At 36.5% G+C, this 15,523-nt stretch overlaps 3 protein-coding genes across 3 annotated transcripts; 1 reads left to right on the top strand and 2 right to left on the bottom strand.

Moving 5' to 3' along the window:
* Window positions 1–2,887: 2,887 nt before the first annotated feature.
* LOC119991937 (NAC domain-containing protein 104-like) lies at window positions 2,888–4,037 on the top strand. The gene is made up of 3 exons (XM_038838493.1): window positions 2,888–3,111; window positions 3,357–3,640; window positions 3,730–4,037. Exons 1-3 carry the CDS (start codon window positions 2,946–2,948, stop codon window positions 3,895–3,897), a joined length of 618 nt encoding a protein of 205 aa, XP_038694421.1. The 5' UTR covers window positions 2,888–2,945; the 3' UTR covers window positions 3,898–4,037.
* A 2,960-nt stretch (window positions 4,038–6,997) lies between these two features.
* LOC119992225 (U-box domain-containing protein 26-like) lies at window positions 6,998–8,615 on the bottom strand. Its single transcript, XM_038838907.1, has one exon. It carries the CDS (start codon window positions 8,328–8,330, stop codon window positions 7,134–7,136), a length of 1,197 nt encoding a protein of 398 aa, XP_038694835.1. The 5' UTR covers window positions 8,331–8,615; the 3' UTR covers window positions 6,998–7,133.
* A 4,373-nt stretch (window positions 8,616–12,988) lies between these two features.
* On the bottom strand, window positions 12,989–15,343 carry LOC119990607. The gene is made up of 3 exons (XM_038836603.1): window positions 14,927–15,343; window positions 13,543–13,681; window positions 12,989–13,443 (listed from the first exon to the last, which is right to left on the bottom strand). The coding sequence occupies exons 1-3, from the start codon at window positions 15,275–15,277 to the stop codon at window positions 13,259–13,261; spliced, it is 675 nt and encodes a 224-aa protein (XP_038692531.1). The 5' UTR covers window positions 15,278–15,343; the 3' UTR covers window positions 12,989–13,258.
* Window positions 15,344–15,523: the final 180 nt, after the last annotated feature.

A 15,523-nucleotide genomic window follows, 5' to 3' on the forward strand; every position in this document is an offset into this window, starting at 1 on the left:
ACAGCCCAAGGTACCTCACGAACACTTCGCTGAATGTGCTTCTGTTCTCTTACAATTGTTCTATGACTTTGGATGTTGTCTATAATATAATTGCATGGATGCTTGCATGAATTTTCTGATTGTGTTTAGCTTGCACATGATATCTCAATCTTCAATTGCTAAACAAATGACTATGATTTTACAAACAGTTTTGTCTTTTGAGATTTGATCTAACATAACATGTGTCTGTTGTGTGAACTTAATTTCTGCATCTTATCTTGACAATGATTTTAAAGATGGTTCAGCTTGTTTGATAAACATTGAGAATAAACAATTAAACATGGATCTCTTATAGGAAAATGCTTTGTCCCCCATTTCTTACCCTCATTTTATACCCCCATCCCGCTGGCATGCTGGATGTTTAGAGACTCTATATCTATGTTTATATTCAATCAGTATCCCACGTATCACATGGATTGGAGGTTAACATGGAGGACAATATTTGGAGTCGTAGCATTACTCATCACTTATATATCTATTACTATTACTTGATAACTATTAGTATGAAATCCTGGCATCCCTAGGAGGGAAAAGAAGTTTTGAAAGCATTCTCATGTGGTGTTGTACGTGACAACCACCAAGATCTGTATTCATTGGATTTTATTTTATTTTTTGTTATTTTTGGGCACCAAATGCTGAGCAAAGCCATAATTATAAGCTCTAAAGCAAGTTGTACCAAACACCCCATAAAGTGAGCTCCAAAAAGAGCTTTTTTATTTCTTTATTAAGATAGTATTATATATAAAATTATAGACTTTTTAACTATTAATTTGAATTTTTTAATATAAAAAATATCTTGTAAATATTTTTTATATAAATAAACGAAATTTATCAAAAAAAATCATAAAAATAACAAAGTACAATAATGATGTATACAATTCTCCTATTTTTGTGTAGTTTTTATTCTATCTTTTACCCTAAACGTGATAGATTTTTAAAAGTTTATAAGTTAGCATTAACTATCAAGTTTCACTGAACACCTGATACATTTTATAAGCTAAGCTAGCTTATTTTGACATCTTATAAACTTTACCAAATGGAACTGTAATCACAGGTTTTTTTGGCGCTTCATTATTTGTATGTCTCAAACCTAGCAAGATTTTGGATTCATTACTTTTATTAAAGTGACATTGTTGTCCGAAAGGAAAAAAGACAATAAAATATTCTCATGCACTAACAAGTAACAACAACTGCCCAATTTCTTTTACTGTTTCCTTTTTCACCTAACACAATATTATATAAGCAAAGCCATAAATTAAGTATTTCAGAATGACAGGCGTCATGTCCTAACAGACTGTCTGCCTATTGCGTTCATTTTGCTACTTGACGTATTTCAATCTTATTGCCTGGCCTTGAGCACTTACTGAACTTTTTCCTTTCACATGAACGCAACACCTGTGACACTTCCTTCTTAACAGCTATACATACATATATAAAGATGATAGCATCACAGCCGATGGATAGCCAAAGCCACTACCCACCAAAAGCTACCAGTTTGGTTGGAAACAAAAGAAAAAAAGAGATGAAAGGATACTCTCACAAATCATTACACAAATGACTGGAAAAGAGAATCTAATATTAAATCAAAACTTGACACGATGAAAGAAGTTGAAGAAAAGAAAGAAAAAAAAATCATCTCCACCACAAGTTCTACTGATTAGATAAGCATATATAGGGTTTGCCATCAAGTTTAAGCTATTACATGTGTACATGGGGAGACTGTGATTCCAACTTTGGCTTAAATTGCAATGATAATCACTTGATGATAGCTTAGTTGGTTGTCTCTCTGCACTTAAGGTGTTCGGTGTTTGAGGTCGGGTATTCGAATCAATTAGCTGTGAAATTTTCTTGTGGTTTCGTGGGCTTGTCCCACTTCCGGATCCTTTCCCGCATAGGCTTCGTCCAGTCTTACCTATCGTCAACATGGTGCGAACTATTATAGTAGTTCGAAATTTATGCCCACTCAACTATACGAAAAAACATGCTGAGTTAAGTGGTTGCTCAATTAAAAAAAAAAAAATTGCAATGATTATTTGTTTTGTGATAAACATTAATTTATGTTGAACCAGAAGATAAGTATCATTTTTAGTCGATTATTGGTCATCTTGTATCTTGTGTGATTGGATTTTCATAATTATGAAATTAATTTGTCTTGTTTCTACATGTTTGGATTGCTTTTTGACTTCCACTTTGGTGATTTTTCTTTCTTTTTCTCCCTCCACCTTTTGACACAACAATAGTTTGGTGAAAGGGCACTGTGATAATAGCTAGATATGTAGGAACAATGATTTGTCATGCAATATTGGCCTTGAATGTTTTCATTACATGAGGATGATGCATTGGCATGCATTCTTTGCATGCAAAAAGACATAATAAAGTGATGTCTCTTTCTTTTTCTTCTTTTTATTCAAAAAATATTAATTCAAACCTAATCCATGGTTTTGAACTAATAATGCTTATTTAGTAAATAATCAATCTCACCAATTCTTATAGGACCTAAACAACAAAGAGAAGGATATAATCATTAAAAATTAGACCTAGCTTAGTTCATTGGCACCTGGAGATAACAATAAATGTGAAACTCACTTATCTTAATCCAAGGCAAAAAAAAGAAGAAGAGAGAAACTTATCCTAGTCCACAATATTTAACATAATAAAATATCAAATTAAACTTTCCTTCTTAGTAAAGTTGCCTTAAAAGTTAAATTTAGCCGCGCCAAAACATATCCATTCACACACCACTACTTTCATTGTCATCCATGTAAGGACGCCATTCATTCTTTAACTAGAATCAACCAAAATATCTCTCTTCATCTAATATATATCTATATATATATATATATAGACACACATACACAAACATGTCAAACACATTTACAACACTTGCTTGCATAAGCATCTAAGACATGGGAGATCATGGCAAGGTCAACCTCCCTCCTGGTTTTCATTTCTGCCCTACTGATGAAGAACTAGTCCTTCACTTTCTCCATCCCAAGGCCTCCCGCTTGTCGTGCCACCCGGATTTCATTCCTGTTCTTGATTCTTATCCTCTTGATCCATGGGAACTTGATGGTATGTATATATATTCCCCAATATAGATAAGCACGCAACTTGTACTTAGTTTTCTAATATTATGTACCCACAAGAATTACTCCTGGTGATTCAACTTTAAATATTCTTGCTACTCTTCCTGTGATTTTACTCTGTCAAACATAGCTAATTGGATTTTTCTTCTGTATATTGATGTTTGTTATAATTAAACTGCTAAATATGTTTCTTTAATATTTTTTCCCTTGTGGGTTGATGTCCATATATAGGGAAGGCATTGGCAAGTGAAAACCAGTGGTATTTCTTTGGCCAAATGATGCAGAATCAAGCAATAACGACTACAAATGGGTTTTGGAAGCAACTAGACATTGAGGAACCTGTACTTTCTAGTACTACTAACAGGACAGTTGGTATGAAGAGAAATCTTGTGTTTTACATCAATGATGGAGCTCAAGGAGGCATAGAAACCAATTGGGTTATGCAGGAATATCGACTTTGCAACTATGGATCAAGTAATTCACTTTACAATAAAAGAAAAATGCCAAAAAAATCGGTAAGATATGATTTGGTGTTTGATTTCATCTGTATTATTGCATATGTTATCTGATTTTCCTAATTTAGATATTAATTATATGTTTGTAGGAAGGTAATAACTTGGTTCTATGCCGAGTTTATGAGAGGAAAAGCGATTCACAGAGCTTCTGCTACAACAATGAAGACGATGATGACGATGGAACTGAACTTTCATGCCTGGACGAAATGTTCTTGTCTCTAGATGATGATCTTGATGATATAAGTTTGCCAAATTAATTATATTTTATGGTTTTTTCTTCTTTATTTATTTTGGATATGGTAGGCTCAAAATATGCTTGTGTTAATTAACATGTATATTAAAAAAGCTTTTGATTAAATGTGGTGGGCTATTACCTTGTGTCTCAAAGCCATTGGTTCTTTCTCTCTTATTACTCTCAATCTTATTATGTGGTATGTGTGATAGTGAGTGATTATAAATATATATGTAGGACCCATTTAATGTCTAATATTTCATACAGATCAGGGATAAAATGAAAGTGTTGTAGAGGACCACGCGACTTCTGTCCGTTTGGGCCTTTTAAATCTTGATTTGGGCCGAAGAAAATATTACCAAAGAAGCCCGGAAGTCTATTATTGAGCTGCAGACTGCTTGGGTCCGTCTTGGCCTTTCAAATCTTGATATGGGCCTGAAGACATTATCAAAGTTGGGCTGGCTAGTTAAACTAGCCCAATGGGCTGAGTTTCAAACTATACACTATACAGCCTGACGAATGTCATGATCATGGTTATCTATGTAGATTGTAGTATTGTACACTCTTTTACGGTGATGTTGGGCTTAAATACACGAGACTCACTGTGAAACAGTCCAATTTATTTGTGAAAAAGCCCAGCCCGAACTGCAGTCTATTTTAAGGCCCGCCATTTAAGGGGCAGTAAGAGCACATGCAATGGACATGTTTTATTGGCCCATGGATCCTAGAGATTAGCAATTTGTTGGGCCATGAACTCAATTTACACTACAACAATAGATTTTTTTTGGCTCAAATTTGATGGCCCAAACACGGGGGAATGGTGTTTGGATTGCCCCCATGCTAGCTTGCTTTTAGAGCAAACCTGGCCCACATGCGTTGAATGCTGCAAAAAATGGGCACAAGTGAAGCCATTAGACCTAAACCATTGTAGAGAAAACATTTTCATTCCTTGCTACAACACATATGCACATGTCCCAAGGTGTGTTGTTGTCCCAAACAATGCTAAACCATTGCATGTGCTCTAAGCCAGTCAGTAATAGACTACTACTAATAGTGGGCTTGCGGCCGACTATTTTCTCCCTTTCTTTTTATTGGGCTTGCAGTCAATTACTCAATTTTGTATTGGTTTAGTAGTAGAGGACCAGTCACTTTACTACTAGACTACTAGTGATGGATTGGAATTAGGGGTGACAAAAACTCTGTTCGGTTTGAATGGTTGAATTTTTCCGATCCGGATTAAACCAAATTCGTATATAAATTATATATCCGAAATCTGGGTCTAAATACATAAATTTTGTCTAATTTAGTTGTCCGGATCCTAACCCAGATTAAATTATTGTTAGAGGATGGTTTGCAATATTCAAGCGGAACTGTGGAAGTGACCTAGATTGCATTCGCAGAAAGAACCTAACCATTTTCTTGGTCTAAAAGTATGGGCGGCGCTAATTCGGCGTGGTAGCACAGTGAGGTAGTGACGAGGTGGTGCATCTTTTCTTTCTACTCACCTCGTGTAAGAAAGCGAGTGGTTTTCATAAATCTTTTGGTTCACTTCAAGACGTAATCATAGACTATTTTTGTAACAGCTCCATCCTCCTCTGCAATACCAACACTTTAGTCTGTTTTGAGTCAATCTATACTGTGCGTAATTTTGTCTTCTCAAACCCAGTACGAACTCATATTAGTTTGAGCTCAGACTTGTTATTAGTTAGGAAATTTGACCTATTATATTTTATATATCATATCTTCCTCTAGACGATATGGGATCAGAGACTTTACCTTTTCGCTACTCGATAACTCGTCCAATATCACCAAACTTAACACCAATGATGGATGCACACGGTTGAATGGGGGGCGTCATCCCCAAACCCCCATCAACCTTTGATCCCCTCTTGTAAATTTTTGACTCTTCCATTGATCAATCCCCCTTAATTTATTTCCTAGATTCGCTATTACTTAACACTGCAGAAGTTTATAGCCCCGTCACCCGAGCCAAGGTGCTACAATTTTTGTGTACAATACACCCCTTTCTCTTGGTTCATTCTGAACCACCAAATAAAATACGAAAACTTTATATATCCCTAACAATTTCTTTCGTAACCAGTCATAACAGTATTACGTTATTTAATCACATTGAATTTCGTTATTATGTTGTCTAATTACATTGATTTTCATTATTATGTTGTCTAATTACATTAAATTTCATTATTACATTGTCTAATTAAATGTTATAACTGAATTTATTAGGGATACGTAGCGCTCTCAAATAAAGTAACCCAATATTCAGCTAACAACACAATCGCATCAACAATATCAACAACTTGCAACTATTAGACAAAATATGCTATTTATCGTTTGAACAATTTGGGTCGGTGGGTCATACATATCAGCCTTTTAATTATTGGTACTAGAAGTATAATGATACATGTGCACACATGCGTGGTCTCTCTTTTAGAAGTTAATTTTGGTGTTATGTGATATTGGACTACAATGAAATGAAGGATACCAATGTTGGCAGCTTGGCACTAGGCACAGAATTGGCGTACAGATTCTCAAGTTGCGTGCCACGAGCTTTAAGGTTGTGAATTGGTCTCGTCTAGCGGCGGGGCGGTTCAAGTTGAATGTTGATGGTAGTGCAGTTGGCAATCTAGGGGTTTTCAGGATGTGAACAATCACTCAACCGAAATGGTTAATGTATATATTTGACTCGGTGATACCCTAAAATTCGAGTCTCCCTCTCCGCTTATTTAACAAACAAAAAAAAACATTTAAGAGGTGGAGGAGTCATTAGAGATTCTAATGAATTTTTTACTGCTTCCTTAAGTGTTTCTTACCATTGAATTGTTTGATGTTGGTAAATAATCGTAATAGTTTGAGATTTTGGGTACATTTGGCGGTATGTTTACACCTGTCAAATGATCACGTTCGGAACAAAAAAATGTTTGGATGAGTGGTGTGTAATGGTATCACTGCATTGGGGCAAATTTGAAGCTGAAACTGTAGGGAGTGATTTTCACTCCCGACGCAACGCGATTGATCATATTTTCAACATTAGAACATGATATTTTTCTTCTAGTTTTTCCCTCAATCACTTTTAATTGATAAAATACTGTGTTATGAGGGCAAAATTAGGTGCCGATAATATTGGAACTGTACAGTTCATACGAATTTGGTTTCTTGAAAACAAATCTAAGAACACACGACTCCTTCATACAGAACCCATGTTACAGGGAAGTTCAATAGACCCACAGAGAAACCATGAACCTACAAATGCTTTGTATCCTCAACCCACTTTGATCTAAGAAGCTTCAATAGCATTCTTGCTTTTGTTTTTGTCCTACCACTGCACTGGCTCTGAAGGAGCAATAGCAACTGAGTTAGTACCCCAGCAGCCATTGCTGCTTCTCTTGCTTTTAATGAGTCATTACATATGATTGTAAGCGATTTCACTGCACTTTCACTGCCTTCATGATCTGATACCTTGAAAACCATTTTCACAATCATTCTAATACCATCCTTGCTACTGATCAATGCCTCTTTTGCACTTTCTAGTCCTAAAAGCAGCTCAAGTGTTGCCATTGCTCTTGGTGCCAAGCTTCTTTCGCGTCTTTCGGCATCTGAAATGTATGCTATGAGTCCATCTACCACACCCTCTTTAACCAAATTCTGTCTATTCAGTTCCAAAGAACACAATGCTGATATGGCTTTGATTCCAGAATCGGATTCCTCTCGGTTTTGGTGAAGCAGAAGAACAAGTCCTTGCAATAGTTTCTCTGTTTGGCCAAGGATAGCACAGAGCTCTTTTGTCTCTGAAGATGATGCTATTGCCTCTATAAGTTGACAAGAACTCTTCTTGATCATGCCACTACCATGCTCAAACAAAGCTAAAAAAGATTCCAGTCTGGACTTTTCTTTAAGCATATTTAGGGACTCCAGTTCACAAAAGGGCAGCATTCTTTTAACACAACAAAGTGTCTGCTCTACCAGCTTTGTATATTCTTGAGAGAGCTCGGATTCGACTTTTGTGAAGAGTAATTCCAGTAGTGAATCTAAGAATCCAAAATGGAGCAAAGAATGGACCTGTGATGGCGATTCTTCAGTCAATACCTGAATGATTTCAAGGGATTGAAGCTTGGTTTCTAGTTTAGCTTCATGAGAATCAAGGTTCTGTTTCAGTGAAGCTAAAGAATCAATTTTTATCAGATAATCACAATCAAAATGCAGTTGACCCATGTGAAGCCATTGATCGATCAAATGACGAAGAGTGTGATTAGGAACCATAGTTGGATCATTAAGCTTCTGCATTGTAACAGGACATGTGAGATTACCTGCTGAAATCCATTTTTCTATGCTTGATCTGTCATAGGTTTGGCCTGTGCACAGAGTCACTGGATCTTTGAACAAATCCAGAGTAATTGGGCACCTGAACAAGTGGGGTATGCTCATTTCTGCTTCTTTCATGGAAGAAAAACCAAGATTCAAGAAGAAAGCATACTTGATGTGAGAATCCAAGTAGTGGGTGTTAAACGATGTCACATAAAGTTAACAGGAAATCATGAGGACATAGATATACTAGTATACAAGCAAGCAAAAAATGATTATTGATGGAGAAATTGAAACTGAACTTTCTATAGTACAGAAAAACTTATGAAGACTGCAGTGTTACACTGACAAACATCACATGAGAGAGAGAGAGAGAGAGAGAGAGAGAGAGAGAGAGAGAGAGAGAGACAGCCAGACATACAGAGAGAGAGAGAGAGAGAGAGAGAGAGGGAGAGGGAGAAGGAGAGAAAGAGAAGCAGTGAAGTGCTATCTTATTTGGAGGAATCAGAGGAGAGCACCAGAATACAAACACCAGAGAAGGCCAAAAATAGGGGGGGCTTATCCAAGTGAAAAGGGTGTAGAGATTGTAACTAATAATATAGAATAATTGAGAGTTTGGTCCCCCCACAACCTTTCCTATCTTTTTCCTGTATCTATCAATGCAGTATTGCAGTCAAACTGACCCACCTGCAGAGAAAGAATTGTTAATGTCTTTGAAGTTTGAATCTCACCCCACATTCTTTGAAAATAAAACTTGTGTGCTCAAGAAATAAAATAGTCACTCACTTCATAATAAAAAAAAACATTCATGATAAAGTTGTTTTCATCTGTGCAAAGGTTCAAAATTAGGAAAGAACTTCTTTGAACTAACGTGGGAGTAAGGTTTTCTTCATATTTTCTTTCTAGACCCATAGTGGTGGTCATGGGAGATTTAGCATTTGGTTTGATACAAGACATGATAACGACAATAATGTGGGAAACAACCAGAAAAAAGCAGACAGCTTAACCTAATGTGCATGAACAGATCTAAATTGTCTGAGAACAGTTCATTTTTCTTTTCCAACTTGTGTCATGTCCTGATGGTTAAGAAATATCAGTCAAAGGTTTAGAGGTTAATGGGTCATTTGCTAAATTAGGTACTCATGGCAGACAGAGCATGGCATCTTTTATCTCTTTGGCTAAGCAAAGATTTGATACCAACTTGCTTAAAGAACACAAAATCACATAAATCATAGTGTAAAAACTAAAAAGTGCATAGAGATCATTCATTTTAAGTAAAATCAGAGAGCCAAACAAGCACCAAGGAATCAGTATCTATTGAGGGAATTGAAGAAAGTGACTAAGGAACAACTCAATATTCATCAAAATAAAAATGAAATCTTCTCCTCTCTTTCAATAGCAGATTTTACCACAGCATAATTGCATTCTAAGATATGAATTTAATCAACAACATAATCTTGAAAATCTTCGTTTGAATGCTATATTTTAAGCCGGCTGTCTATTAGAATCTAGAATAGTTGGAAACCCCAACATCATACCGGATTTTCAGCAAAATATTTTTAAAAAATTAAATTCAGCTTCAGATCGACCCTCTAGGTCTTTTATACAATATGGCTCCATCATGTCAAACACCTTCTTTTATAAAATAATGAAATGCTGGGATGGCAAAAAAATAATAATAACAGTAAAGATGCACTTCAAGTTCCTAGAAATAACACCCTAACTTCTGGCAAAGTGTGCAATGACTTTTCTAACAAGTTTTTCTCACTAATACACCAATTAAAGGGCAGTTGTAAGTCTGTGCAGTGATAAAATTGCTCCATTGCAGACTACCAGTCATAGGTTCAAAGTTCAAACTGTGATGCAAGTTGAAATTCAACACATTCACAATACACATGTTCATGCATCAGAAGCTAATCTTAAGGGAATCCTTGAAACAAGAGTAGAATCTATTTACATGTGGTAGCTCTTGTCCATGTGATTCTCCAACTCTGACCAAACTCCTTTGATAGTCAATCCATAACAGCTGTCAGAGTAGAGTTTTCTCCTGCCATCTGATTGTGATCCTATATAATATATGCATAATCAGATACACAATTAGGGATGTTATCAGTTCGGATCATGACCTTTTAAAGGTGGTATATGTCACTTCTCAATTTCTCATACCTGATGAAAATGCAGCAGCAGTGCATATCCAAGTGCCAAATTTAAAAGACAACCAGCTTTACTTGTTTTAGTGAGCCAATAATGGTACATCAACATAGTTTTATCCCCACATGGGGGAGAAACTATAGCTTTGATGCCTAGAACAATTTCATTACTTTATCCCCTCCTGTTTCAGACACCTTATAGAAGGCTCCGCATCGCTGCGGGGGCTCGAAGGATCAGACTTGCACAGTCTTACTGCTACGTAGTTTAAAATTGTGCAAATTCTATATGCCAGTTAGTGAATAGAACATCAACACTCCCCTGTAATAGCTAAAATGGGCAAGAGGAAGATGAAACGTGATGCACATGCACGACTGAGGTGAGTGAGAGAGAGGGGAAGAAGCAACAAAAAGACAAATCAAGTCCACCAAAAACCAGGATTAATTAGAGAAGAAAATTTGGGCTGAAGCATCATCTTGTCTGCCATTTGAATAATTCAACTTCCACTACCAAGCAGATTACTAATGATGCTTACTATAATAACTTGATGGGTCATATCACGACTAAAAATTAACCTTTACATAATTGGCCAAGTACAGCACCAGCATGCAATCCATATGTGTTATGTCGTATATACTGTATGTTAGACACACACGTATGCAATATATGTGCTTCTGGAAAGTCAAATTAAGTAAATCTATATATGCAGAAATAATTATTGGAAAAGCAATGTAGGAGACTAGGCGAGCCTTGTCTCATACGTAATCCATCCCCATCTCTTCCCCAACCAAAGTCTCAGTTTGAACTTTGAAGTTTGAACAATAGACAAAGACAACTACTCTGTAGTCCATGATAACATAATAAAAAAATGATCATCTATCTATTAGTAGGCTACCTAATTGTACAAACGACATGCATAAGAAATCATGTCACTCCCGGGATATGTGACTAATAAACCCTGCTTTACGACTATAATAGTTAATGATTTCCCAAAAGGAGGAAAAGAAAAGTTTGAAGTTATAGAAATGTTAGGGATGCCAGTAAAAAGCATCTCAGTTATTTTAATAGTGGATATTGTCCCTTGATTGATGTAAGTATAGGGGTTCACAAAACCTGATGATTAAATCAGAGAGTGACACATCTATTACTGGGATGATTAGGATGCTTTTTACTAGTATCCCAATCATTTTTGTTGATATTTTATACTTTTATGGAGATGGGTTTATTATGTGGGTTGGTAATCGAAAGTTTGGGTAAGTGGGTGATGATATAGTGGAGGAAGGAGAATTAGGCCTATTTAGGTTTGCCACACTATAGGAAAGGCTGATGGCATTCTAGTATACATATTAGTGGAGGCAGGATGAGTTGGGGACCAAGACGAAATACCAATTTATAAGGACATACATTAGTGTCCTTATACCCTCTTTTCAACTAATTTTTCCTAGTTTCTTATCTTTCTTAATTTCTTTTATGCCAGATGAATAGCTTATCTTTTTATTCCTAGTAGTCCAGATCAAGACAACCTAAGGAACATTAATCTCAAATCAATTCACCAAAGGTTAGCTACAGTGTACAAGCTCTTGCAAGGGAGAATCATGTGCCACGTAAGTTGGGAAAAAAAACTTAATCACAACTTGCACTCGAGAAGTCTCAAATAGACAAAATTAATAAACTTATTACTCAAACTTCTCTCAAGACAAAAGACATCATAACACAAGGACACCTACTTTCCACATGACAGGACACAAAGAAAGTTCCCAGAAAATTCTATTGTCAATTTATCAATAATCAATGGCAAGACATAATGCTTTTGAAACAATATTTCAAAACCATAGATTACACAGATTTACAGCTCTCAATCTTATCCAATGACTTCCAGGCCAGGACTACGAAAATATAAACATTTTGAGATTTTAAAGTGATCCAATTTTCAAAGTTCGACATCATCAATAGCTGCCTGAACAGACGGGAATGGAATATGTGGGAAAGAAATATCTAAAGCAAAGAAACTTGGATCAATTATACAGAATGACAAAGCGTTCTAGGAGTATGCAACTAATAGGGTTAAAATTGGCTGGATGAAGTAAAAAAAATAGTGCATCCGGCAGTTTGTACAATCGAAGAATTCCCTTTTAAGTTAAAAGATAAATCTTTTAAGTCTTTTGTAAGCCCCACAATAATGTACCATACAAAATGTAAGCTTTTAACTGCTGACATGCCCAAAGAGTGATAGCACATGAATTTAGAATATTCAGTCTAGTGAAGGGGTTTGAGCAAAGAGTAGAAAACATTCATGAAGAGAATGTTAAAAAGAGAAAGGGAGACCTAAAAGTATCTTTTAAACTAAAAAGACACACATAGAAGTACTAAAGAAAGGATTTGAGGATCATGATCCACAGGTGGCTGAATTCCATAACATAAACACGTTGGAATGTCCGGGGACTTTTCTACATCACCACTTCCTAATGTTAAAATTCTTTCTGATAATTTACATCTAATCCAGGCGAATATAATAGTTGCGATAAATGATGAGGATTACAAAGGAAAACAAAAAACACAAACAGTCAAAAACATAGGTGGCTATGATTAGTTCATAAACCTCAAGTATAAGTTAAAATGAAAACATGGAAAGGCGGCCAGTGGGGAGATCCAGCAAATTGCTATCATTCAATGCATTGCTATCATGAAATATTACAATTTCACAAGAATTCAAACTTCTTGGTCATGTAAATAGTACATTGATTTGTAATATATTACAAAAAATAAGTGTGATAAGCAGTAAGTGGAGAGATTCAGCAAAATTGCAGATACCTCTATCGATCATTCACTGCCTTGCTATAATGAAATATTACAATTTTACAAGAAGTCAAACTTCTTGGTTGTGTGATAGTATATGGATCTGCAATATATTACAACTTCTAAGTAAGTGTGATGAAGTGTTGCAAAGAACTAACCAAACTTGGAGGCCAGTGCTTTGTATCTTTCACATATGAGAGGTCCGTATAGTGAGGATCAAGCACAGTTGCGATTGTGAACTGGTTTTCTGCCAGTAGTGGGGCATGTTTATCCACATACAAGGCTGCTGCAAGGGCTGCATGCACTTCTGTTGAAAATCCCAACATACAAATAGCCAATAAGACAATTCAAAAATAATAATAAATTTCTCCGCTGGTGTGATGATAAACAAAAACTTTGCGGATACCTGGATACCCCTTCAAAGATATGGAAACATCCTCCAGTTCTGCAATTGCCTCTTCTCTGTCTCCAACCTCATATAGGGCTAATGCTCTCCCAACTCTTGCATAGTCCGAGAATGCCAAGTCTTTGTAATTTTCTACCACCTGAAGCCATAGGCAAATATGATTTCGCTCTTTGGAATTTCCAGTGGACATTAGCAGGGTGGGGTTTGTCAGCATATACATAATCATGATCCATCTAACGAACTGAACATAGATTGATGCAATAGTCATTTTTGCATCATGATAGCATACCACATTGGCTGCTAGAATGCAAAGTATTTGTTGCTGCAGAACATCAGACATAATGAGTGCCTCACTGCCTTGCATAGATTGAAAACATATTTCTGTTTCCAAAACAGTGAGAATTGTCGTAGTGAAATCCTTCATTTGTGTTTAGTTCTCAAGTGTTTCAAGGTTGTTGAGGATTCAATTACAAATAATGCAGTACAAATTTAGAATGGGTAACCAACAAGTCAAAGAGTTTATAAACTGGAACCCATCAATTCTACTCAAAATTCAACTTGTGCTCTTCTATTGCCAACAGATGCTGCTCATGTAAAACCTGTCAGACAAACTCTTCTTTGCTGCACCTGGACCAGGAAGATTTGGGAGGTAATTTGGAAACTAATTGGTATCAGTTTGGTTATGAGTTAAAATCTAGCTTTTTCATTGGTCACCTGGGGCAGGCGTCACTCGTTAATCTGTTTGGAGCAAAATAACAGATCCATCAGTGGCGAAGAAGCGGACATTGATCACCTCGTTCATTACTGATATTCCTCCACCAAATTTTGGCTCTCTAGACAATATAATGAACATTATGTACTTTGCTTTTCAGTACTGTCCTGCTTCTTGTTTCTTTGCACTTTCTTATAAATTTATATAAAGAAACATTCTGTAGGGTTAAAAATCTAATTCCATAGCACCACTTGTAAACAAACTAAAATATAATTTCATTGCACCACTTGTAAACAAACTATAACCTTAATAAACAATAATGGAACACATAACAGCAACCTTTCCACCTCCAAGGTACCAACAAAAGCGAAGTGTAGCGACCAAATCGAAGAATAGAAGGAAAAGGGGGCTTAGTCCGAGTAGAGAGACTGGCGATAGTAGTCTCAATCCTAACCTCAGACTAAAAGGATTCATTGGCTTTGGGCAGGAGAACCTGGCTACACAACAACAGTCACTCTAGATTGAGGCACATGCACAGTTGCATCAAATCCATGAAAAGGATTGAATATAGGCAACACCTTATGTGGTATAAACAGAGCCTTCTGTACATGTTGTGTCTTTACGGACATTTAAACTGAAATTCTACAAGCACAGAAGGGAGTGTGAATTTACCAATGTGAAATAACGAAGAGCTTCACTGAAATCACCGAGAGCCTGCAATTCCCTCCCCTTTTCCAGCAACTCCACGGCCTCCGACACTCTCCGGGAAATGATGGCGCTGCTTTCTCGCTCGGAGGGACTCACCAGGTCGGCTAGAGCTATATTTGAACTGGATTGAATCATATTCCGATTGTTACTACCAAGAAGAATAGTAGATATGGGAAGAGAGAGGAGAAAGAAACGCCTGGTGATGCTTCCATTTCGCAGAGATGCCTTGATTGAGTTTGTTAGGGTTTTATTTGGGTTAGGAATTGTGGATTTAGGGAGGAGACGAGGAATTGGCGCCCTACATGCAATACCCATCTCTCCGGCTCTGTAAACGATTTCCTTTGGTGGCAAAAATTCGGATTTCAGGAAATCTTAAAATAGAAAAATAGAGTGAATTTACTTACATGTGATTGCTATTCGACCTTTGTCCTTTCAACTCCCTTAGGTGGGCCTACAACAATTCTAGTTGATTGGGCTTCAATGTGATAAGATTTTTGGACTGAAGACTCACCTATTGATATGACTGGGCTTGGACCCCGATTTGATTAGTGTCCAACCAGC

The sequence above is a fragment of the Tripterygium wilfordii genome, chromosome 22 (genome assembly GCF_013401445.1).
Source record: "Tripterygium wilfordii isolate XIE 37 chromosome 22, ASM1340144v1, whole genome shotgun sequence".
Lineage (NCBI taxonomy): Eukaryota > Viridiplantae > Streptophyta > Magnoliopsida > Celastrales > Celastraceae > Tripterygium > Tripterygium wilfordii.